Consider the following 26,193-nt stretch of genomic DNA (forward strand, 5'->3'; position numbering starts at 1 on the left):
AAGTAAGGGTCACAGGGCAAACTGTTGTCCCCAAATTGGACAGAGAGGTGGCTATGGAGAATCACAACTTGGCAGTTTAAAAACCTATAGCAGAAACCTTGCAGGGAACCAGTACCTGGTTAGGAAAACCTAAACAGTGATTAAAGAATTGCTGCAGGTTCAGTGTGGACAAGCCTGAAAGATTAAAAACTCCAAAGGTGGCCCAGTCATAGGGAGGCCCCACATTTATTTTTGAGTTTTGCCACCAAGAGCTCAACCATGTCCTCATAGTGAATACCAGAGAAACATACCCTCATGCTTCCAACAGAGGGAGGAGAAAAGAGAATCTCTGCTGCATTCTGAAATATGCCAGAGTATTCTCTTCTTAAGAAGGCCTGCCCTCAGGAGAAACTATTTTACCAGAGTCTAACTTGTCTGGAATTTTTCAGAGCCTAACCTGCTGGGGTATTATCAGAGACTAACCTTCCAGAAGGAGGGGCAGTACCCAAGTCTGGCACCTTCTAGCCATCCTGTCCCAACTAAGCAGGAAGGCAGGAAGTGAGGTACAGAGGTAGCAGGAGTACTGAGAAGCTGAGAAGCTCTGGTGTTCACAGTGCAGTCTCACAGCCTCACTAAAGATTGGGACCTAATCATAGGACTACAGAATGGCCCCTTACCAACACATACATGCACACACACGTCCCTTGCCACTACATCAATCAAAGCCTACTTACTGCAATTCCTTTTGCCCAACATATTGAGAAAAGAAAAAGAGCTCAAAGCCATCTGAGCTATGTGAAGCATGAAAAATTTATTAGGCAAAAGCTTGGCCATCCTCAAGCTTTGGGCTCAAAGTCTATACTTATTTTCTAATCTTGTTATTTAAGGTTAACAACATGTCTGCCTTTCAACAAAAAATTACAAGGCATACTAAAAATGGGACAAAGAGACTAGACAGACATCAAAATGAGTCAGATATGGCAACAATGTTGCAATTATCAGACCAGGAATTTTAAAAACTATTATTGATATGTTAAAGACTTTATGGTTAAAGTACGCAACATGCAAGAACAGATAAATAAGATGGAAAGTCTAAGAAAGAATCAGAACTGTTAGAGATCAAAAACACTGTAACAGAAATAAATAATACTTTTGATGAGCTCATTAGTAGACCAGACACCACTTAGGAAAGAATCTCTGAGCTTGAGAATATAATAGAAACTTCAAAACGAAAAAAGCAAAGAGAAGACTGGAAAAAAAAAAAAAAAAAACAGAACAGAATATCCAAGAACTGTGGGATTACTACAAAAGGTATAAGTTACATGCAATGGGAATACTAGAAGGAAAAGGAATGAAGCAATAATGTCTGAGAATTTTCCAAAATTTTCCTACATCAAACCAGAGTCAGGAAATTCAAAAAGTATCAAGCAGGATAAATGCAATCCCCCACCCCCACAAAAAAAAAAAAAAAAAAAAAACAACTATACCTAGGTACACCACTTTCAAACTACAGAATACAAAAAAAAAAGAAAAAAATCCTGAAAGAAGCCAGAGGCAAAAAACACCTTACGTATAGAGGAACAAAGATAACAATTATATCTGATTCCTTAGAAACCATGCAAGTAAGAAGAGAGTGAAGTGAAATATTTAAAAGAAGAAGAAAAAAAAAACCTCACCAACCTATAATTTCATATGCTGCAAAATTATCCTTCAAAAGTGAAAGAGAAATACTTTCTCAGACAAAAACAAAATTTGAGAGAATTTGTTGCCAGGAAAACTACTTTTCAGGAAAAATTTAAAAGTTCTTCAAAAAGAAGAAAAATGATATAAATCAGAAACAGAACTATGTAAAGAGAGGACCAGCATCAGAGAATGAGTAAGTGAAGGTAAAATAAAAACTTTTATCTTTTATTTTTAATTAATCTAAAAGATAACAGTTTGTTCAAAAGAATGGCAACGATGTATTCAAATATGAATTCTTACTTATGCATGAAATAAATGACAGCAATGATACAAGGGACAAGAACGAGAAATTAGGATTACTCTGTTATTACAAGGTACTTCACTATCCATGAAGCAGCACCATATTATTTCAAAGTGGGCTGAGATTAGTTGTAAATTTATATTGCAAACTCTAGGGTAACCATTAAGAAAGGTTAAAAAATAGAAGTATAATTGAAATGTTAAAAAGAGAGAAGAAAAAAAAAAAGCAATCATATAAAATGCAGCTTCATTCACAATTGCCAAAACTTAGAAGCAACCAAGATGTCCTTAAGTAGATAAATGGATAAACTGCGGTACATGCAGACAATAGAATGTTACTCACTAAAAAGAAATGAGCTGTCACACCTTAAATATTGCTAAGCAAGAGAAGCCGATCTGAAAAGGCTATAAACTGCATGATTCCAACTATATGATATTCCAGAAAAGGCAAACCTATGAGACAGTAAAAAGATCAGTCATGTTCCGGGGTTAGCGGGACGGGAGGACTAAAGAGGTGGAACACAGAACATTTTTAGGGCAGTCAAATTATTCCACATAATACTATTATGGTGGATATACGTTGTTCTGCATTTGTCAAAGCCCATAGAATGTACAACACCAACAGAGAACACGAATGTAAACATGTAAACTATGGACTTAGGTGATAATGAAGGGTTATCGATGTTAACAAATGTGCCACACTCTGGTAAGGCATGTTGATAGTGGGGGAGGCTATGCATGTGTCTGTGGTGGGTGGGAGGAGGTCTAAGGGGAACTCTATACTTTCCACTCAATTTTTCTATGATCCTAAAACTGCTGTAAATAAGAAAGTTTATTAATTTAAAAAGTATATATGAAAGTGTATTCACTTAGAAATTGAGCTCTCATTCCTACCCCATCCATCCCATTTTCTCTCCACCCTAGTCTCTTTAGGCAACCATTTTTACAACCGCCAGTGTATTCCAGCAGTTGTAAAACTTTCCTTAGGAAATGCAAGCAAATTTAGAAATATATGCTTATATCCCCGCATTTCTTAAGTAAAATTTAGCACACACAAAAGCTTATGAAAAATGCTGCCCAAAGAAAGGAAGGGAAAATCAGAAATGAAAACTAAGGAAGAGTAAGAAATATTCTCAATAGACCTAGACAGAAAAATGTATTTAGAATTATAGAACTGAAGGATGAAACTATTTTATTTATAACAATTTTAATGCCTCAAATTTATAATTGAAAAAGATGTTTCCCTAATTACAATGGCATATTTTCTATACTGTCAAAACACTTTCATATACACATTTCATCTCACCTTCCCAATACCCTGGCAAAATAAGCAGAGTAAACGTCATTTATTATCCTCCTTTAACAGATGGGGAATCTGATAGGTGATGGAATTAAATCTTCTGATTCCTAGTCCAGTGCTTTTTGACTACTCAGTATCATTAGAAATATTTTGCTTTAATTATTCCTACCATTTACTACTTTCCATTGCTCCTGTTAAACCTTTGTGCAAATTTTTCATATGCAAGTTTTTGTGCTGATAGAAGACAAACAACACACTTTTACAAGTCTAGAAATAAATTTCCTTAAAAAGAACACAAGAAAAAGGAGAGTATTTCCTTCCTTAAACACGAGTCTCACTATTCCCTTTTTGTATTCTCCACTTCCCTATATTTTAAGTTCATGAATTATAAAACATTAGGAAATCTGATAAATTTCATAAAACTCTAAGACATGAAATTTACCACAAAATAACTTAACATTTCGTTGCCTAAAATTCATTGTAGTTTATTAGCTACCAAGATACAAAGTCTGTAACATTCAAGAGTTCCATGATAAGAACAAAAATCTGTCTTTATAAATTAATCTCCTACTAAACTCAACATGAACTCTTTTCTCTAGCCAAACTAGTCTATTAAGTATTTTCCAAAACTACCATTTGCCTTCTTATGTGCTTTTCTCCTACTATTCACTTATCTTGAATGCCTTCCTATCTGCCTACATACAGTCTTCTCATTCTTCAAAGCCCCACCATTAAAGTCTTCTATGAAAAACATGTTGTGCAAAGAACATAAATCTGGCAACAAGCCTAACTTAGATTTTAATCTAGGCTATGCTACTTACTAACTAATGTCTCTGAAGCTGGGTTTCCTCATCTATAAAATGGGGCAACATCCATTTTAGATGACATCTAAATCACAGAATGTGTTGGAATACAGTGAAGAGCACAAAGAGTTAAAAAAAAAAAAAAAGGACTAGAACTGATCATTAGAAATAAACTTATTACTCATTTCTTGAGCTCACTGTAACTTGCTTGTTTAACTCATTTAGCAATCCACAGTCTGGACTCACTCCGTCATCTCTTACACTTTGGCCCTGAATGATTATTTAACTTGTGGCATTTTAAGTTTTATTTCTCTCTTAGGTTTTGTGTCTCCAAACAACTGAAACCTTTTCAAAAGCCACAACTATATGCTATACCTACTTACTTACAATTCCACCTAGTTTTAGCACGTTACTTATAAAAGAGGACTCAAAAAATATTTCCTCAGTAAAGCATTTGCTGAAAATAATCTATCCAGAAAATGAGAATAACATTTTAAGAAGAGCATTAACACAATGGAGCATCCACGGAAAGGTAAAAGGAAAGAAAAGGAGGGAGGGAGAAGAGTTGTGGGAATGGGCAGAGTGTGTGGCATGGGGTTAAGACAAGGAAGATAGGAAGTGTATTCAGATTGTGATAACAGAGAAACTAGAGATGTTTAGATGTTTAACCTAAAGAAGACTTCAGAAAGCATGATAAATAGAAGACACATAAATTATATGTGACTCTAAAAGCAAAACTAGGACCAATGACTAAAATAAAAAGAAATTCAAGGCCGGGAGTGGTGGCTCACGCCTGTAATCCCAGCACTTTTGGAGGCCAAGGCGGGCAGATCACCTGAGGTAGGGAGTTCCAGACCAACCTGACCAACCTGGAGAAAACCCGTCTCTACTAAAAGTACAAAAAATTAGCCAGGCTTCATGGCGCATGTAATCCCAGCTACTCGGGAGGCTGAGGCAGGAGAATTGCTTTAACCCAGGAGGCGAAGGTTGTGCTGAGCCAAGATCACACCAGGGCACTCCAGCTTGGGCAACAAGAACAAAACTCTGTCTCAAAAAAAATAAAGAAAAGAAATTCAGCTTAATATAAAATAAAATTTTATAATATTAGAGCTGCCCAACCATGGAATAAATATGATTCATTTAAAAGTACCTTGTAAAATTAAATGTACTTAAGCATAGCTCAAGGTTGAAATGGTTTTCAGTCCAAAAAACAGTATCTCTAACAAGCCTGGCAGAATGAAAGATATTAGAAATACCTCATATTTACTTTCATCAATCGAGGCATATAATTTTCAGAAGTAGTTATTCCTTGTCAAGAATTACATATAAACTGGGTAAAGTCTCTCAATTCCACAAGCCTAAGACTCTATGTTTTGTAACATTCTTCAAATATTCAAAGAAATAGTATTTTCTGTAAGTATTTTTAAATGATAGTCCTCAGCTAGGATTTTGGATTACTGTTTAAACCACAAAATAGCATTTTGGTTTCTCATTCTATAAGTGACTCTTGAGACCACAATACCATCTTTAAAGCTGCACTGTGGCCAGGAGTGGTAGCTCATGCCTCTAATCCCAACACTTTGGGAAGCTGAGGTGGCAGGATCACTTGAGTCCAGGAGTTCAAAACCAGCCTGAGCAACACAGTGAGACCCCCCATCTCCACAAAAATTTAAATTAAAAAAAAAAAAAACAAAAAAAACTGCATTGTCCTTTACAATTTTCAAAGCATTTCCGTATCTTTATTTTCAATGAAAACTATGGACAATCAGATACCCACAGAGAAAAGCACATGAATAGGCAAGAGCCAAACAGAGATATGATAAAATACAAATTGTTTAATTATTCTTCCTTTAATAATGTCTTAGAACTTCAATACTAATTAAATAAAACAGTGATTAAGACACCCACATCTTAAAAAGCAAACACCGAAACAGAAACATTCTACTCCTGCCACATTCATGTTCTTCTCGGAGATCACTCTCACCACCCAAAACTTAAAAGAAACAGTCACTGCTGTCTTAGAGCATAGTTCTCAGAGTGTGGTCACTATACCAGCAGCAGCATCACAACCTGGGAACTTGTTAGAGATGGCAATTCCCCAGCCCCACCCAACCCACTGAATCAGCACTTCTGCAGCTGACTCAAAAATCTGGGTTTCAACCAGGCTTCCTCCATAGGATTCAGATGCATGCCAAAGTTTGAAAAGCACTCTTAGAAAATGGTTTAGTTTATTTCTAACTTGGCAGCATCCCTTTACCTACTTCTCCTCAGCACCTTTCTCTTTCTCACATTTTGCACCATCCAAAGATACTCTCATTTGAATGATTAATTCACCAACAATGTTCTGCTCTTTCCTACTTTCCTCTTAAAATGTGAGGGTACCTTTTAAATCATCCCATATATCCTTAATTTATTTCTTACTTTTTGTGTGTCCTTCCAAATTCATGTTGGTATTTTTAAATTTTTTAAATGTAAATTATTAATAGTTTATAATAAATTACTTCATGAACATCAAAATTATCACTTTCATACAAAAAATCTCTTTTGACACAATCCTTGAAAGTATTTTCTCGAGAAACATAGAATATATAATACAGGACTTATTTAGCAAATGAAGCTATGACTTATGGTCTAGAATTCCAGCTAATTTAAATATATAAGACTCAACTATAAGAAAACTGACCAATACATACTCCTTTTGAGATGGAATTCATATGTACATTTAAACAAGAGTGGTTTTTAAAGAAGTGGTTTCTAGAAATGCTGACTGGAAGTGAGAACTTTTTTTTTTTTTTAACAGATTTAGGGGGTACAAGTGCAGTTTTGCTACACGGACATATTGTGTAGTTGTGAGGTATGCAATATAGCGTACCCATCACTTGATAGTGTACCCTGTACCCATAGGCAATTTCTCATCCCTCACCTCCTCCCACCTTTCCTAGTCTCCAATGTCTACTATTCTAGGAGTGAGAACTTTTAGATCCTATACACGTACATGTATGTATAAGCAGGCACATTGGTTCTGTAATGCTGACAAATAACAACAAAGCAAAACAACCAAAATCATCTGAAAATAATTTTTTTTGGTTGACGATAAATGTATCCAAGACCATAATTCATAAATCTGGCAGGAAATAGACCTTTGTTGCTAGATATTACATAGTAACTCACAGTCAGGTACAATGAAGGACTGTCTTACCTGTGTACATAATGTAGCTGATGAACTGAGTCAATTGCTATCACCATCTCAGCCAAGTAAAATCGAGCCATATCTTCAGGCAATCTATCTTCAAATTTGCTGAGTAAAGTAAGCAAATCCCCACCAACATAATAATCCATAACCAGGTACTGTGAATGAAAAAAATAAAATGTACTCAGTAAACTACTAAGAGTGAAAGATTAATATACTCTATCCCAAGGTCAAACAGGACTGGGTCAAATATTTATGCAGTTAATTACATATGCAGCTAATTAACAAGAAACTGTGTAAGATGATGATCTGCAGTCATTACAAAACTTCTAAATTTCATACAGCAGTAAAACAAAATTTTTAAAGACTGGGGCAGAGAACAACACAGGGTTACCATTCTTCTTGTTGTATTTTGCAAAGAGATAATATCATAATTATTATCATCTTCCAATAATGGAACACAGCCTTCCAAGATTTTAGAATAATAAACATTTGAATCCACCCCCCCAAAAAAAAACAATAAAAAGAAAAAATTCAGAATACAGGATCGTCCCTACATTGAAAGAAATTCGTATTCATCATCATTATGTTTTCCTTATTTTACCTTGGATCAGTAAGAACTTTATCAGAACCAGCATCAGTCTATAGATCAGCATTTAGAAACCACTACTATGTAGAATATAGTAATTCTCACCATATGTTTCTCTTCCCATTTCTAATACTGTAAATATCAGAATGAGCTTTTCTCAGGTGTATATAATAAACAGAAGCCAACTAATTTGAGATATGGATGCTTATGGGTATGTATGTGGGTGTGCCAAAAAAGAAACGATGAGGATAGTACATCAAACTGTTCACTGGGATTCTCTAGGTTGTTAGATTACAGCTGATGTTATAACTTTATGTTCTACATTGCTTTATAAACATGTATTACATATACATGTGTATGTGTGCGTATATTATATATTATTTTTAAGTGAGGGAGAAAACTAGACATAGTGGAAAAACGGGTATTGTAGTCAGAGAAACCTGTATTCAAATACTGACTCCATGTTGTAAGTGGAGTTGAAAAATTAATCTCTGTGACATTTCATTTTCTCTTCTACCTAACTATAATTATGATAATGTAGCACTTAGCATGAAGGCTAGTGAGTACAAGACACATGAATGTCATTAATAATGCCTTGAAATTAAGGTTTTATTACAGAATAAAGATATTGTTTCAGGGATATTACTGACTTGACATTAAGATTTAAAGAGTCTTGAAAAAATTCAAATTCCTTTTATTACTGTATGTTAAAATTATAAACATATAAAATTAGGGAAGCAGAATATATTTAAAATCCTTTGGTCTACTTGCTGTATTTACTAGACCTAACGTTTTTGTTTGTTTGTTTTGAGACAGTCTTGCTCTGTCACCAGGCTGCGGTGCAGTGGCACCATCTTGGTTCACTGCAACCCCTGATTCCCGGGTTCAAGTAATTCTCATGCCTCTGCCTCCCAAGTAGCTGAGATTACAGGCATGCGCCACCACACCCAGCTAATTTTTGTATTTTGTATTTTTACTACAGACGGGGTTTCACCATGTTGGCCAGGATGGTCTTGATCTCCTGACCTTGTGATCTGCCTGCCTCGGCCTCCCAAAGTGCTGGGATTACAGGCGTGAGCCACCATGCTGGGCTGGCCTAACGTTGAACTGACCCTATCCTGACAATTTACTTTTGATTAAAGTGTGAAGACTATTTTCTTATAGACAGAGTCTGTAAGACTAAAAGTCTAAAATAACTAGTTAAATAATCCATTCTTTCTCCTCAATTCAAATGAAACGTCCCTTCATCATATTTTAAGATCCCAAATATACTCGTATCTGTTCCTAGATAATCTATTCTGCTATGGTTACCTATTCCTATATTATTATAATATCATATTGTTCAGATCGGTTAATTTTATAGTAAAATTGAATATCTGGTACTCCTAATCACAAACTACTTTGAAAATATTACCCAATGTAGCTAAGGCATCTTTAAACAAGTTTTTAAAAAACATACACTGAGAGGTAATATTCATAATAGGTCAAGGATATAATCCTAACATAAAGAGTCCCTACCAACTGTTAAGAGAGGGACAAACGATCCAACAAAACTAGGCTAAGAATATTAACAGATAATTCACATAAGAGGCACACGATCAGCCAATTAATACATGCTGAACTTCAAGAGTCACTAGGGAAATGAAAGCCAAAGCAACAATCACTGATTTTAGGAATCACTGGTCGAATTACTAAAAAGACCATCACAGCTTTGGGGATTGTTTCCAGTCCAAGGAAATAATGCTAAAACATCTGAAAACATGCAATAAACGAGTTACGTGTCCCAAAATGAGCATTTCAAAGAACAGATATGATTCTAGAAGTCTTCGTAGGAATATCAGGAAACTCTTTTAATTCCCATGCTGCCATAACAAAGAGATTAACAGTTAATCTTTAGAGGCTCACCTTATAGTTATTCCTCCTTGCTTTCTTTTTGTTTACTATTAAAAAATACTTTTCTAAAAAAAGATACTTTTCTAATAATTTCTGTCTTCACAAATTGGATTCCTATAAAGAATTTAGAGTTCATATGAGTTACTGCAATTAATTTAAAATTCAAGTATCTTTCACCTTTTAAACAAGTTACGTATGTCAATTCAAGGTATTTTCCTTTTTTTCCTCAACCATAAAATAACTAATCAGGAAACAACGAATAAGAAAGTACAGAACGAACAAATTTCACTGGTTCATTATATTCTAGTGTTATGTAAGTGACAAAAATTTTATGTGTCAATGTTGACACAACCAAGCAGCTTTGTATTTAGCGAGCTTTTTTTTAAAGAAAAAAATGATCTAATCACGTATCTACCATTCATTAAATTATGTGCCTTTTTCTGAAACACACAAAAGGTCTACTTGCTATAACTGCAAATTTTTTCATAAACTATAGTGGTAAGTAGGTTAGAAATGAAAGTTAATTGCCACAGCTTTCTCAAACTGTATAACATTATAAATTATGTTCTTTACTTGGCAATTTAAAAGCTATCAGGGTTAAACATTACTTTGAAAAATAATTATATATAATAAAATTTCCTTTTATGGTATCTAAAATTAGCTTTGTCAACATTTTTTAATTTTTTTATTTTCTAATATTGTAAAAATGTTCAAAAGGAAATCTTTGATGATAACCAAGACCTCTGACTCTTGAGATGAATATATGATGAAGGCTCCCCTAAACTAAAGAAACACTGGCAAGTTATAGGAGATTTGACTGCTACAGTGTTTCATTCCTCCTCCAGTTATGTCTTTAATTCTATTTTAGTAATTACTGAGTGGTATATACAGACTATTTTTCCCTGAGAAATGTCTTTGAAAAAGAAATGTTAACCCTAATGTCAAATACAAAAGAATGCAAATAAAACTAAACGAGAGGAGAGAGATAAATCACAGTTCAGGCTTTTTTTGCTATATAAAATTTGGTATTTGAGTAATTTACTTCTATTAATATATCTACAAAATTATATAATTTTTCTATATTTATACCAAAATGTAGATTTTTAAGCAATGCACAAATCTGCAGTGTTACATTTATCTAATACAGAATACAATGTCATAGTGGATTTTATTCATTATTTCAAAACATTTTGAAAATTATCATGATACATTGCTATAATTTTTCTAGGCAAAGATGTGGGATGTGTTTTAATCTGCTCTTGCAAGTGTTGTTAACAAACCCATGCAGATTATATTTGCATGATACATTCACCCCTAAAATTTTGTATAGTAAATAGAATAAATCCAGTTAAAACATCATTATATTCAATTTAACAACTATGCAACTAGCGCATACAAAACTCTTTATGTTATGGCTTTTAAACAATTCTCACTATAACCCACAATAATATATATGGCTTATATGATAATTCAGTATATTATAAAAGAAATGTGTCATGAGACCATATTCACTCTTACTACTTGTCATTAACTCTGTCATTTTCTATTCTATTTAATCTTCAAAAATGTTGCTTATGGCTGGGCATGGTGGCTCATGCCTGTAATCCACACACCTTAGGAGGTCAAGCTGATAGGATCACTTGAAGTCAAGAGTTCAAGATGAGCCTGAGCAACAAACTGAGACCCCATTTTTACTAAAAAAAAAAAAAAAAAAATTAAGTTAGTGGGGCACAGTGGCACACACCTGTAGTTCCAGTTACTCAAGAGGCTGAGGTGGGTGGGTTGCTTGAGCCCAGGAGTCAGAGGCAGAGTGAGCTCTAATTGGGCAATAGAGCAAGATCCAGCCTGGGCAACAGAGTAAGATCTTGTCTCTTTAAAATTAAAAAAAAAAAGAAAAAGAAAAAAAATCCTGCTTGTAACTGACTTAATTGATGTTATTACCCACTAATGGGTCACCATCTGCAGTTTAATAAAACATTATTATACTCTATAAGCATGTAAGGGATATAAAAGACAAGTAATGACATTATTTGAACACCTAGATCTGGCCTGAAATCAGACAAACCCCAAGAGTATTATAGAGTTGCATAAACCTTTATTTCTCTTTCCTTGTTTCTAGTGGGGTTGGAAAAACCTTTAATTTTATTTTATCTAAAGATGGTACAGTCCATGTAACTTATTTAATTTTTTTTTTTTTTTTTGAGACTGAGTTTCACTCTGTCACCCAGGCTGGAGTGCAGTGGCACGATCTCGGCTCACTGCAACCTCCACCTCCCGGGTTCACGCCATTCTTCTGCCTCAGCCTCCTGAGTAGCTGGGACTAGAGGTGCCCGCCACCACACCCGGCTAATTATTTGTATTGTTAGTAGAGACGGGGTTTCACCATGTTAGCTAGGATGGTCTCAATCTCCCAACCTCATGATCCACCCGCCTCAGCCTCCCAAAGTGCTGGGATTACAGGTGTGAGCCATGACATCCAGCCTATTTAAATGTTTTTTAAAGTTGTATCAAAAAAAATCAGAGATATATACACACGTGTTATGTAATAAAAATAATTTAAAAACGTAAAGTTAGAATGAGATGAGAAAGATTAATTTCAATGGGAAATTCTGGAAATGATTATTTTAAGATGAATTTGAGCACAATTTTAAAGTGCTAGCTGGACTTCAACAGGAGCAGGGGAAGAGGAATGGTACTGGTATTAAAGGTATCATGAAAAACTCCTGAAGGCCTTCTACAGAACTTAACTAATAGCAATTATATGTTTGGATTTAGCTTTGACTTGCTTTTTAAGCTTTTATAAAGAATTCCAATGAAAAGGTATCAAATTTCCAGGGAGAAAAAAAAACCACCACATATCAAGTGAACAAGTTACCCTGTGTGAAATGCTGTTAATTTTCTTTTTTTTTTAATTATACTTTTTTTTTTTTTTTTTTTTTTTGAGACGAAGTCTCGCTCTGTCACCCAGGCTGGAGTGCTGTGGCCGGATCTCAGCTCACTGCAAGCTCCGCCTCCCGGGTTCATGCCATTCTCCTGCCTCAGCCTCCCGGGTAGCTGGGACTACAGGCGCCCGCCACCTCGCCCGGCTAGTTTTTTGTAGCTTTTAGTAGAGACGGAGTTTCACCGTGTTAGCCAGGATGGCCTCGATCTCCTGACCTCATGATCCGCCCGCCTCGGCCTCCCAAAGTGCTGGTAAATTATACTTTTAAGTTCTAGGGTACATGTGCACAATGTGCAGGTTTGTTACATATGTATACATGTGCCATGCTGGTGTGGTGCACCCATTAACTTGTCGTTTACATTACGTATATCTCCTAATGCTATCCCTGCCCCCTCCCCTCACCCCCCGACAGGCCCCGGTGTGTGATGTTCCCCTTCCTGTGTTCAAGTGTTCTCACTGTTCAGTTCCCACCTATGAGTGAGAACATGTGGTGTTTGGTTTTTTATATGAAATCTATATTTAAATGATGTTTAAATAAAAATAATTCTAATTCTTCCAATTAAAAAATAGTAAGTATATAGAAATACAAAAATGATTCTTACTAAGTTATTGTCATCCTGGAAAGCATAGTGCAAGGCTGTAATCCATTTATTGTCTCCATTCACTAATACATCTCTTTCTTCACGAAAACATGCTGTCTGAAATGCAAAAAGAAAAATTTTAGAGTATACTTTATGTAAAACTAGGAAATATACAAAGAATTACTATGTTTATTATATTATTTCTGTTATGGAAAAGGAATACACCTGATATTATAAGACATTTCAATAACAAGTTTCAAACCACCCTCAGAAACTGGGCTACTGGAATAGTAACTTTTAAAAATATATTTTATATTAAAAAAACACTTTTATAGTTCAAAACAATCAGAAAAACACACATAATAATATAAGAACTACGAACCAACCCACCATCCAGATAATATAAATGTCTACATTTTGCCATATTACTTCTGATCTTTTTAAAGAAATAACATGTAAATTGTAGCCTTCCTACTCCAAACTGCGAACTCATTCTCTTCCCCTTCTCCCATTGTAATTAATAATCTGAAGTCAGTGGATAGTCCAATTATATGACTTGATTACACATGTGTATGTCTATAAACAACAGATTTGTTTTATGTTTTGAAAATGTTCATGGGCCAGGCGCAGTGGCTCACGCCTATAATCCCAGCACTCTGAGATGCCGAGGTGGGCAGACTGCTTGAGCTCAGGAGTTCAGATCAGCCTGGGCAACACAGCGAAACCCTGTCTCTAAAAAAATACAAAAATCAGCAGGGTGTGATGGCATACACCTGTAATCCCAGCTACCCAGGAGGCTAAGGTGGGAGAATTGCTTGAACCCAGGAGGCACAGGTTGCAGTGGGCCAAGATAGCATCACTGCACTCCAACCTGGGTGACAGGGTGAGACCTTGTCTCAAAAAAAAGAAAGAAAAAGAAAACGAAAAAATTTATGTGAATGGTATAATTTTATCTATCCTTTTGCAATTTGGTTTCTTTTTTTCTCAAGAATGACTGCCCTTCTTTTAACTGCTATGGCATACCATTGTTTGAACGCACTATAATTTATTTATGCAATAACCATGGAGAAACATAGGTTATTTCCAGTTTTGTATTATTATTATACAATGTTGGAATAAACATATTTGTACAAATGTGCAAGAGTTTCTCCACTGTATATACTTAGAAGTATAAATGCTAAATGCAAATTTCAACTTCACCATTTAGCCAATTTTCTTTCCTGAGTGCTATACCAATTACTATCTCCACCCAGAATATAAAAGCTCTGCTTTTCCCCATATCCTCAACTACATGTGACATTATTAGACTTTTAAGTGGTTGCCAATACGATGGGTGTGAAATAACATCATTATTCCTTTAATTAATATATTCCTAATTACAGGTGCAGATAAATAGCTTTACATACACTTACTGAACACCTGAACTTTATCTTTTAATTGTTCACTTCCCTTGTCCATTTTATCTAATGGATTGGTTTTTCAAATTGTTTTTTCAAAGTTGTAGTTTATTCTGAGAATATATTTCCACTACTATAAAAGTATATCCTGGAGAACCTTAGAAATATATAAACAAAAATAAAAAGTAATTTTTTAACTTTTTCTTTGATACAGGATCTCACTCTATTGCCCAAGCTGGAGTACAGTGGTACGATCACAGCTCACTGCAGCCCAGGCTCCTGGGCTCAAGTGATCCTCCCACCTTTGCCTCTCGAGTAGCTGGGACTACAGGTGCACACCACTATGACCAGCTAATTTTTTAATTTCTTTCTAGAGATGAGGTCTCACTATCTTGCTCAGGTTGGTCTTGTACTACTGGGCTCAAGCAATCTTCCAGCCCCCTCAAAGTGCTAGGATTACAGGTATGAGCTACCACACCCTGCCTAAAAATTAATTTTATATATCATAATTTTGTAATACATTATCCTTAATTTTTAACTAAAAAGAAACAAAAATAACACTATGACAGAAACTTCAAAGATAACTCTAGGAAAGTAAAAGTCTCCCTGAGTCATGTTCCCATAGTTTCACTGACCAACTGTTGTGTCCAGAGGTTACCATTATTAACTCTTTGGTCAGAATCCTTTCAGAAAATCTGTGTCTATATAAGCATGAATGCGTGCACACAGAGATTATATATTCACATGGTATTCCACCTCTCCTATATGTTTTGGTCTTTATACAAATGAGACTATAGTGCTCTGTAAGTTGTTGTTTTCTTTTCAAGTAACAATGAATTTGAACATCCTTCCGTATCAGTACATAGAAATCTACCAAATTTTTTCTTAATGGCTACACCATATTCCAGATACACTAAAAACATTATCATACAGTATGCTATATATAATAAGTGATTATTGTTTCCCACAAGGTAAATTCAACAGCCATGATACACAAAACAATTAAATTACTAAAATCTACAACACTATGCTTTGGTTCTTTTTTCTTGCTCTGTCGCCCAGGCTGGTGTGCAGTGGCACAATCTCAGCTCACTACAACCTCTGTCTCCTGGATTCGAGCAATTCTCCTGCCTTAGCCTCCCGAGTAGCTAGGACTACAGGGGAGCGCCACCAGGCCCAGTTAATTTTTTGTATTTTCAGTAGAGACAGGGTTTCACTGTGTTAGCCAGGATGGTCTTCCTCTCCTGACCTGGTGATCCTCCCACCTTGGCCTCCCAAAGTGCTGGGATTACAGGCCTGAGCCACCGCACCTAGCCGTTCTGGTTCTTTTTAAGGGGAAAATAGAAAGCACTTTACATACTTCCTACTAAGTCCTGTTTTATGATTTAACTGACCTGAGGTTATGGTTTACCGCTAACATTTTAGAGAGCTTGTAAAGACTGCCAGAGCCTAGGAGACTACTTTCTCCTGGCTTTATCTCACTATAAGAGCAATCTGAAATTTTATAAACATTCTAGCTAGAATTTAATAAATATTCATTATTTAATTTGACCAATAACTCAAAACTAAAAAGTTCCAAAGACTTTAGTCAACAGAACATATTAAACTTTGAGTTCTAATCTATGTTAAACTGTTTAACTAAAAAAATTATTTTTAAAAAATAAAAATAATAGGCCAGGAGTGGTGGCTCATATCTGCAGTCCCATGCTTTGGGAAGTGAGGTGAGAGGATTACTTGAGGCCTGAAGTTTGAAACCAGCCTGCCTGACATAGCAAGACCCTGTCTGTACAGGGGAAAAAAAAAATCTGCCAGGCTGGTGGCATGCACCTTTGTAGTCCTAGCTACTTGGAAGGCTGAGGCAGGAAGATCACATGAGCCTAGGAGTTTAAGGCTGAAGTGAGCTAAGATCACACCATTGCACTCTAGCCTGGGCCACAGAGCAAGACTCTGTCTCTTCAAAAACATTAATTAAAATAAGAAAACAAACAATATAAACTATTTATAACATAAACTTTCAAACGTATACAAGGGTAGAGAAACTAGAATAAAAACCCCCGCCTCCTAATATACTCAACTTCAACAATTATTTTCTTGGTCAATCTTATTTCTTTTAGACCCTCACTCACTTACTACCATCCCCTAGCACCACACACACACAGGAGCATATACTTATTTTTAAGCAAACCCCAGACATCACATGATTTTATCCATAAATATCTAGCTATTAAATGATTCCTATCAATGGCTTGAATCCTGAGTCTAGGTATAAAGCACAGGCTACATTTTTGCTTCAACATATCACATGGCTCTCAGTTGCTTGTCACAATTGGGAAAGGATGGGTTCTGCTGGCATTTAGTGGGTAGAGGCCAGGGATACTGCTAAATAATCTACAATGCACACAACAACCCCTCCAACAAAGAATTATCTGGCGCCAGTTGTCAATAAAGTCCCTGTTGAGAAGCCCTGTTCTAGATCAACATTAACCAAATCATGATGCACATATACCCTGGGTGTGTGTGTATATATATACATATATATATATTCATAAAGGTGCTCTGGGGATTCAACATGCTTAAAGGCTATAGCAACACCTACTTCATTACCTTTTTTAAAAACAAACTAAATAAATCCCCCGCTTTAAAAACAGAATATTTGATATCTAAGAATGTATTAATAACAAACATGTAGGAAGGGCTACTGTAGATCGTATCACTTCCTCGGATTCACTCACTTTCTCAACCAAATGTTCATCCAAACATTCTGCTTGCCACAGTGATGTTTTCAACTATTATACAGTTTTCCTTTTGAAAAAATATTCAGTCTATATTATTTAAATTTTATCCTTAATGGACTACTGGGATAAAGAGCAACAGGAATGCCTATGTTGAAACAGGTTAGTAAGGACTACATACATAAATTGTAATTCTGGAAAGTTGACACAGGATTCTCTTCACCATGTTCATAAGATGCACTCATCAGACTAACAATCTTATACTGCACATCAAAACTGCACAGATATTTGGAAAGCATGAGTTAAAAAGAAACAAAATCCATTGATGATTATATCTACTTTGGTTTATCATTTAGTAGGAATAAAGACTTCACTCTTCCATAGAATACTATCACAGAGAAATTCTTTCAAATAACAACTGAATCTTTCTCTAATATTTGAGGGAAAGGACAACATTTTTCATTTTTAAAATCTAAACAGTTCACCTGTTTAGATTGCAAAATGTTTTAAATTGCAAAATGTTAAGAATTCCAAATATTACCATGGCATCAATTCACTTTTAAGTCTTCATTTTAATATATATTTGATGGCCAAATCAAACATGAGATGTATCATTTTTACTTATTTTTCAGTAAAAAGTTTTATTAAAAATAGAAACAATTTGGTAACATCCACAACTGCCAAGTGTATGGGAAAACAGACATGTTTACATAGTATGAGTGTAAAGATAACAGTCCAACTTTTATAGAAGATAATTTTATTGGAACAATAGCTATCAAAGTTTAAATGTCTCCCCTCCCTGACTAAAATCCCAGAGTTTGACTAGCAAGGAGTTTAATTTAGGGAGTGAATAAGTTCTAGGTCAAGCATCAAACGATAATCCCTTCATGTAAAAATTATCCTTGAAATCATTTCAACTTCAGTATACACAAGCTGAAGTGCCTCAGGGCAGCCCACAGCAGTATCTCTAACAGCATTTCATAGTAAAATTTTTTAAAATTTTACATGGCATATACTTTTTGAGTAGCATGACTAGTTTTGATGCACTAGTTTCTCTCCTGTTCTGAAATTTCTCTTGGTCAAACACATGCAGATAGATAAATGGTAAAATAATGAAATGTATTGACAGTTTGACACTTCATCTTTGTAAGAATTCACACTACTGATAAACTCACAAAAGTTTACCCAGTATATATAAATATTTTTATAGCATGGTTCAAAATAGTGAAACTAAGGAAACAATCTAAATTCTCATAAACTTAAAAAAAAAAATCAACCTAATAAAAAATATAGTCATTCAGGCCAGGCACAGTGACTCATGCCTGTAATTCCAGCACTGTGGGGGGCTGAGGCAGGTGGATCACCTGAGGTTAGGAGTTCAAGACCAGGCTAGCCAATATGGCAAAACTCTGTCTCTACTAAAAATATAAAAATTAGCCAGGTGTGGTGGTGGGCGCCTGTTATCCCAGCTACTTGGGAGGCTGAGGCAGGAGAATCACTTGAACACTGAAGGAGGAGGCTGCAGTGAGCCGAGATCTCGCCACTGCACTCCAGCCTAGGAGACAGAGCGAGACTCTGTCTCAATAAAAAAAAAAGCAATATATATATACACACACATACACACACGCACGCACACACACACACACACACACACACACACAGAGCCATTCAGTATAACGAAGCTATTAACAAAGAATGAGATATTATAAATGTATTAAATATATAGAAGTGGAAAAAATACATATTTTAGTGAAAAAGCAATATGAAAAATCAGACTTATAATATGATTTCATTATAATAAAATTTTCTGTTAAGGATAAATAAGAAACCCTTAATAATGATCTACTTAAGACAGAAGGACTGGGGGTATTTGAAGGAGAAAAGGGAACTTGCATTTGTTCATTTTTTACTTTGTGTAGTACTTTACTAAGAGTAACAATAATTATAAAAATAGCCGAATAAGGATAACAACAATAGAAAAACTAATAAAACAACAGGCATAAATCAGCACTGTCACAGATAAACTAAGATATACTATTATCCTATTTATGAGACCTTATTATCTTCAGTTTATACATGAGAAAATTGAGCCTTGGAAAGGTTTAACTCTCAGCCCAGTGCAGTGGCTCCACCTGTAATCCCAGCACTTTGGTAGGCCAAGGCAGGCAGATCTCGAGCCCAGGAGTTTGAGACTAGCCTGAGCAACATAATGAGACCCTGTTTCTACAGAAAATACAAAAATTAGCTGAGTGTGGTGACATGTGCCTGTAGTCCCAGCTATTCCCAGGCTAAGGTGGGAGGATCCCTTGAGCCCAGGAGGCAGAGGCTGCAGTGAGCCAAGATCACAACACTGCACTCCGGCCTGGGCAACAGAGCAAGACTCTGCCTCAATAAATAAATAAAAATATTTTTTAAAGATTTTTTTAAAAGGTTTAACTCTCAAGACAGTGTTTCTGTAAACTATACTGCATCTCCTCATAAAATGAGTAAGGACATCTCTTAATGAGCGAAGTCAGTACTCACTGAACAAATGTGAAGAAAGAAGTAACATTTACAGAACAGATTGAGAGCAGTAGTTAATTCATTAATTTAGGAGGTTGTTGATAAACTAGCAAAGTCTGTAAATGATGAACTTGTACAGTTGTTGGTGATAAACTAGCAAAGTTTGTAAATGGTAAATCTGTGAAATTACTGGACAATTATTATATTATTATACCTTTCTGCCCAGGTATAGAAAGAGAGGAGGCTTCCTAGCACCTTTGAGTAACCCATATCTCATTAATTATATATTTGACATATGGCTTGAAACAGAATAAGATAAATAAGTTGGACATAAACCTCTGAAAAAATTGTTTTAAAGCATCAACAATACACAAATTTAAAAAAAGGAATTTTGCTTCTCATTTGTAATTTATTAAGCATCACTGGTAGGTCTTGTTTTCCAAAGATGGATAAGTCATGGTCAGAAGGGTTTTTATAAATTTTTTTTTTTAAAAAAGATATGCTTATTCAAGCATAGAAATACAATTTCTATTTTAAAGTGAATTCTTCCTTAAAAGTTTCAATGCAGAATTTCTGCCTGAAAGATAAAAGTTTTCTCAAATAGTTTGAGGAGTGTACCTTTCAAAATATGGAATCAGTCTTGCATCCCAACAATAAATCACACTTGGGCATGGTATATAATTCTTTTAACATACTGCTGAATTGTATTTGCTAATATTTTGTTAAAGATATTTGTATCTAAATGCATGAGGAATATTTATCTTAAAGTTTCTTTGTATGGTCCTTGTCAGGTTTTTCTATCAGCATAACACTGACCTCCAAAAGGGGTCTTATACTCTAAGGTCCTGAGGTCCCTAGCTGGTCTACCTTATACTCTCTACCTTTTGGGTTCTTCTAATGCTTGTTTTATATATAATGTCCAGAATCTTTAGCTGTACTTCACAGAGAACAGGGAGAAATGAGTCTATTCCACCTTGTCTCAGAAACAGAATATATTAATACTTGTTAATTCAATAAAATATTTGATTTTAAGTTATACTGTTTTATTTTCAATTTTGCCACTTCCAACTGTAATGAAAGCTAACCCAGTTATTTGTCCTTTTCACAATTCTTCCCCAAAATATCTAGCTTCATTTAAAAAAAAGTACAAACTTTAATTCAATTTTTTAAAAGTTCTAACTCTGAAACAGTAAACTGACTACAGTTGTTATTTCTGCTAAACAGAACATAATTATTTACTATTTTGTAATAACAGGATTTGTTGCTCTAGCAGCCGGGAATGCTGTCACACCTTCAAGGGTTTGCATCAGCTGAAGAAAGCCTACCAGTCCAAGGCCATGTCCTTCAGGGGTAGTCCATGTCCACTGACTAGTAGAGGCAGGTGTATAAAGGTCTAGACATTTTGATCCAATGTAGGTCACTTCTCAAGAGCCATTTCTGCTACAGAGCTCCCAGTGGAATCAACTGAGGCTGATGGGACAACTTTACACATCCTGTTTCCCTCCCTTCCCTTCTACAGGTGTTGATCTCAAAAGAAATCCCTAACAAATATCTGCACAATAAACTCAGTCCCGGTATTTACTCCTTGAGAAATTCAACCAGTGACAGTAAGGCAATTCAGTCTTAGGGAAATTATAAGTAAAAACAAAGATGTTGAATATAATGGATGCTAGCACATATCCCAGTGATACATGTGACATTAAATCTCCCAGATACTTTGTCAAACAGGATATTACTATACAATAATTACCTCTGGGGGGATGTAGATAAAAAGGAAAAATTATACACTATTAATAGGAATGTAAATCAGTATAATCTTTATGGAAAACAGTACATCGATTTCTCAGAACTACCATTTCATCCTGCAATACTACTGGGTATCTACTCAAAGGAAAAAAAATCATTATATCAAAAAGATACCTGTACTCATATGTTTATCACAGCACTATTCCCAATAGCAAAGTCATAGAATCAATCTTGCTGTCCATTAACACAGGACTGAATAAAGCAAATGTGGTATGTGTATACACATATGTATATATGTATGTGTGTGCATGTATACACGCATACATACATATATGAAATCTTATCTTCTGCAGCAACATGAATGGAATGGGAGATCATTATCCTAAGTGAAAAAGCCCAATACCACATGTTCTCACTTACAAGTGGAAGCTAAACCATGAGTACACATGGACATACAGAGTGGAACAATACATTGCAGACTACAAAAGGTGGGAGGGTGGGAAGGGGGTGAGGGTTGAAAAGTTGCCTATTTGGTCCAATGTTCACTATTTGGGTGACGGGTTCACTAGATGGGTACTTCACCACAATGCAATATACGCATGTAAGTAATCTGCACCTTATCTCCTAAATACATAAAAACAAACAAAAAAATGTTTAATGAAGAAATAGTATTTTAAAATAATGACCTCTGGGAGGTAGAGAAAGGATGGACTTGGGTGGTAAAAGAACACTTTGGCTTTATCTGTAATATGCTATTATTTGTTTTACAAAGAATATATTTGTGCTTCACTTCTAAGGGTTTTTGTTTGTTTTCTTTTTTTTTTAGTTTAAAAAAAAACTAAAACCAAAAACTTGGCCAAAATGTTATTAATTCTGGGTAACAGAACAAAAGTGATTATTAGTTTCTTCTTTGTGTTTTCAAATTTCTCCAAAGAAATAAATAATGAAGTATTTACTTTCACTGCCACCACATCTGTCATCATGGGAATCTTTTTTGCTTTTCCCTATACGTTTGTTCATCTTTGGGTTGCTACAAGTACTGACAGATAAAGATCTCTAAGGGCGAATTTCCTGTTATTTTCTTACTAATCTTACCAACTTCCAGGGTTATTACTCAGCCTGCTCATCAGTATCACTTTTTATCAGTTAAATAGCAAAGACTTGGAATCAACCCAAATGTCCATCTGTGACAGACTGGATTAAGAAAATTTGGCACATATACACCATGGAATATTATGCAGCCATAAAAAAGGATGAACTTGCGTCCTTTGTAGGGACATGGATGCAGCTGGAAACCATCATTCTTAGCAAACTATCACAAGAACAGAAAACCAAACACCGCATGTTCTCACTCATAGGTGGGAACTGAACAATGACATCACTTGGACTCGGGAAGGGGAACATCACACATCGGGGCTTATCATGGGGAGGGGGGAGGGGGGAGGGGGGAGGGGGGAGGGGGGAGGGATTGCATTGGGAGTTATACCTGATATAAATGACGAATTGATGGGTGCTGACGAGTTGATGGGTGCAGCACACCAACATGGCACAAGTATACATATGTAACAAACCTGCACGTTATGCACATGTACCCTAGAACTTAAAGTATAAAAAAAAAAAAAAAAAGATATATGGGGAAAAAAAAAAGGTACATAGCAAATGACCAAAGAAAAAAATAATAATAAAATAAAATAAAACACTGACAGAATTCTACATCAGTTAAGTTCTGCTTCCCTGAAGCCCCAGAATGCCTACCCCATTCAACCCTTCCCCATGATACAGCATAGCAGTGGACCCCCAAGAACTCCACCCCAAATCTATGTGTGACATCAGTTCTGACCAGGCCATACTAGCTGCTGGATATTTTTAACATCACTCCAGCCAATCCTTCCCTCAAATCTACACAAAAATGCAGGCAGTTCTTGCACTACTAAATTTTACTACAACTCCTGTAATATAAAACAAAATACGAAGTGACTGCATAATCAGCATTAAACAAAATTTCCAGAGGATATGTTCAAAACTCCTGCTGACTTTTGCTTGTAGCAGAATACAGATAAATACAGAATAATATAAACAAGTTATGTCACGTTAGAAATCAGCCACTACAAAATGTCTTTCTAAAAAAGAAAGTAGTTTGCAGATGTCCTTTAAATATAGCTGCATAAGCCCCACATTACAAGGGTTTCCATTTAGTATTCCACTAATATTAAATTAGCATATGGATTGTAACCTTTATCACAATTATATCACAATTGTGTTGAATTTGTCTTTTATGGCTTAAAGAATGTCACCATAGACAAAATGTTACCAAGTAATATTTAATGAGCTCTATGTAATTTTATAGTTCCTGAAAAATATTTCTAAAATATTTATATATTCCAATACATAAGACTCTTACCTCAGCTCTTTTCAGCATTTCCCATTTATTCAATATTTTCATGGCAAATACTTTATCTGCATTTTTTAGTTTTACTACGGCAACCTAGAAAAGATATAGGAAATATAAATTTTAAAAGAATGACAAATAATTTTTTCAGTCATCCATTTTCCTTTTTCCTCTCTGTAAAAAAAAATAAATACCAATTATCAATTATGTCAATGTAGTTCAAATGCTAAGATCCTAAATTAAATAATGTTGTCAGATGAAAAAGTTAGTGAACATGTGCCAAACTAACAACTGTATTTGTGAATACTTTATTATATTAGTTGGTATTTGGGAACACTGTATTAGTTGGTAATTATACATTATATCCCCCTTTCCAAGTTTTCTGCCCTGGAATTTAAACTCAATATCTACTATCACTAAGAAACTGAACAAAATGTTCAACAGGAAAGAACTAGAGCTTATTAAATAATGCATGCAAAATTCCAACACCATGTTACAAGGAAGGCCAGCTGCCAAAACAAAATGTTCTGTGAGGATCAAACAATATGAAATAAACTGAAAACGATCCTATTTTTCTTATCACATACTCTTACTTACTATACCATAACCCCCAAACTACATACTATACCATAACCCCCAAACCACATACACACATATACATACGCATAGAGAGCAATTAAAACTGACAATTTTACAAAAACTAAACTTTACACATTCCTTCCAAAAAGAAAAAAAAGGATCATTTGTAGGGAGACCCCCTGAAACTATTGCTATTGAATAAAAGATGAAATGCTCCTGATTATTGTAAATACAAAACTGCATGCAGGATTGTGTAAAGACAATGCCAGGTTGGACTGCCAGAATGAGCCAAGAGCGCATGATGTGCTTCCCCCTGCAGAGAGCCTATGAATGGACGTGCAGTCAGGGAGGTTTCACATCACCAAGATTCCTATCCCAGAAAAGCAGATGTTCATAGCTCTGGGAATAGAATGAGACCTTTGTGGAGAGCCTATAAACAGATGCATGGGGGTGTGCCTGTCCATATGGATAAGACAGGGCTATAAACGCTCTCATCTTGCCATGGCTCTTCTAGGCCTCTTTAGGGTTAAGGCATACTCCTTTCTGAGAATTTCTGGTCTAACAGGTTGTCTAGCTTCACGTCCTGTTTCTATGGATTGTTGGTAACCAGCTTTTGCTACAACTGTTACTACTGATTAATATCTTGCTAATCATAGGTTATGGAAAGACTGTGTTTCTGTTTTAAGGCTCTGTTAGAAATTACTGATGCACACACTATATTGTAAATCCCTATCTCCGTATACTGTACTTCTGCATACAGATGTTATGTTAAAGAATTACTTCATCCCCATGTGACCATCTCACCTCATAATCAAATGACCCTAAATCCCTCACGAACCTACCCCTGCCCTGACTAAACTTAAGAATAAATGCTGGTATATCCAGTGCATTGGCAGCATCGCGGGACCAGAAGGCAGTGACCCCCTTGGACCCAGCTTTCACTATCTTGTGTGTGTCTATTATTTCTCGACCTGCCGATCCGCCTGGGAACAAAGAGAGAGCCCCATTGCATTGTGGGTTGCTGGCCAGATCCCTCAATAAACATTTATTTCTGTATTTTACATTTCAATTGTGAATCAAAAACTATCAAATACAATAAATAAAATCCCTTTCTCACTCTCAACAAATTGATTACATTTCTATTTCTATCTCTCTGCTTCAGTTTAACCAGATAATCTATAAGGGCACTTCCAGCCCACTGGATTTGCCATAGGCCAGAGGCCAGCCTACAAAAGAAGAAAACAAAGGTTGAACAAGGATGCTTCCAGTTACTGGGGGTGGGTGGGGAGGAAGAGAACTGCTACCCTAATATGCAGAAAGGGAGGTCAAACTATATACAGCAGATCTTCAAACTGCTGTTCAATGGGATATTTCTAAAAATACAGTATAGGTTTAAACTCAAGAGCAAAAAAAAAAAAAAGCAAATATGCATATCAAGGTTATTTAATAAATTTATATTTGGATCAGACTGCAATAAAAATAACATGACCATATAATTACAGTAAGTGTATGAATACTAAGTATTTCTTGGTAATTGTTATAAGTGGTTATAATGACTGATTATAGTTTTTCATCAATTAAAATGGTGA

The 26,193-nt window shown here is 35.4% G+C and overlaps 1 protein-coding gene across 11 annotated transcripts in view; it reads right to left on the reverse strand.

Moving 5' to 3' along the window:
• Window positions 1-26,193, reverse strand: part of CDC42BPA (CDC42 binding protein kinase alpha) — a 314,680-nt gene that overhangs the window by 190,560 nt on the left and 97,927 nt on the right. For all 11 annotated transcript variants that reach the window (XM_033195253.1, XM_033195258.1, XM_033195259.1 and 8 more), the window contains exons 3-5: window positions 24,038-24,121; window positions 13,281-13,376; window positions 7,265-7,413 (exon numbers count right to left, since the gene is read on the reverse strand). In XM_033195253.1, coding sequence (XP_033051144.1) covers window positions 7,265-7,413; window positions 13,281-13,376; window positions 24,038-24,121 — 329 coding nt within the window. The remainder of the gene's footprint in view (window positions 1-7,264; window positions 7,414-13,280; window positions 13,377-24,037; window positions 24,122-26,193) is intronic.

The sequence above is a fragment of the Trachypithecus francoisi genome, unplaced genomic scaffold (assembly GCF_009764315.1).
Source record: "Trachypithecus francoisi isolate TF-2019V2 unplaced genomic scaffold, Tfra_2.0 Lachesis_group5, whole genome shotgun sequence".
Classification (NCBI taxonomy): domain Eukaryota; kingdom Metazoa; phylum Chordata; class Mammalia; order Primates; family Cercopithecidae; genus Trachypithecus; species Trachypithecus francoisi.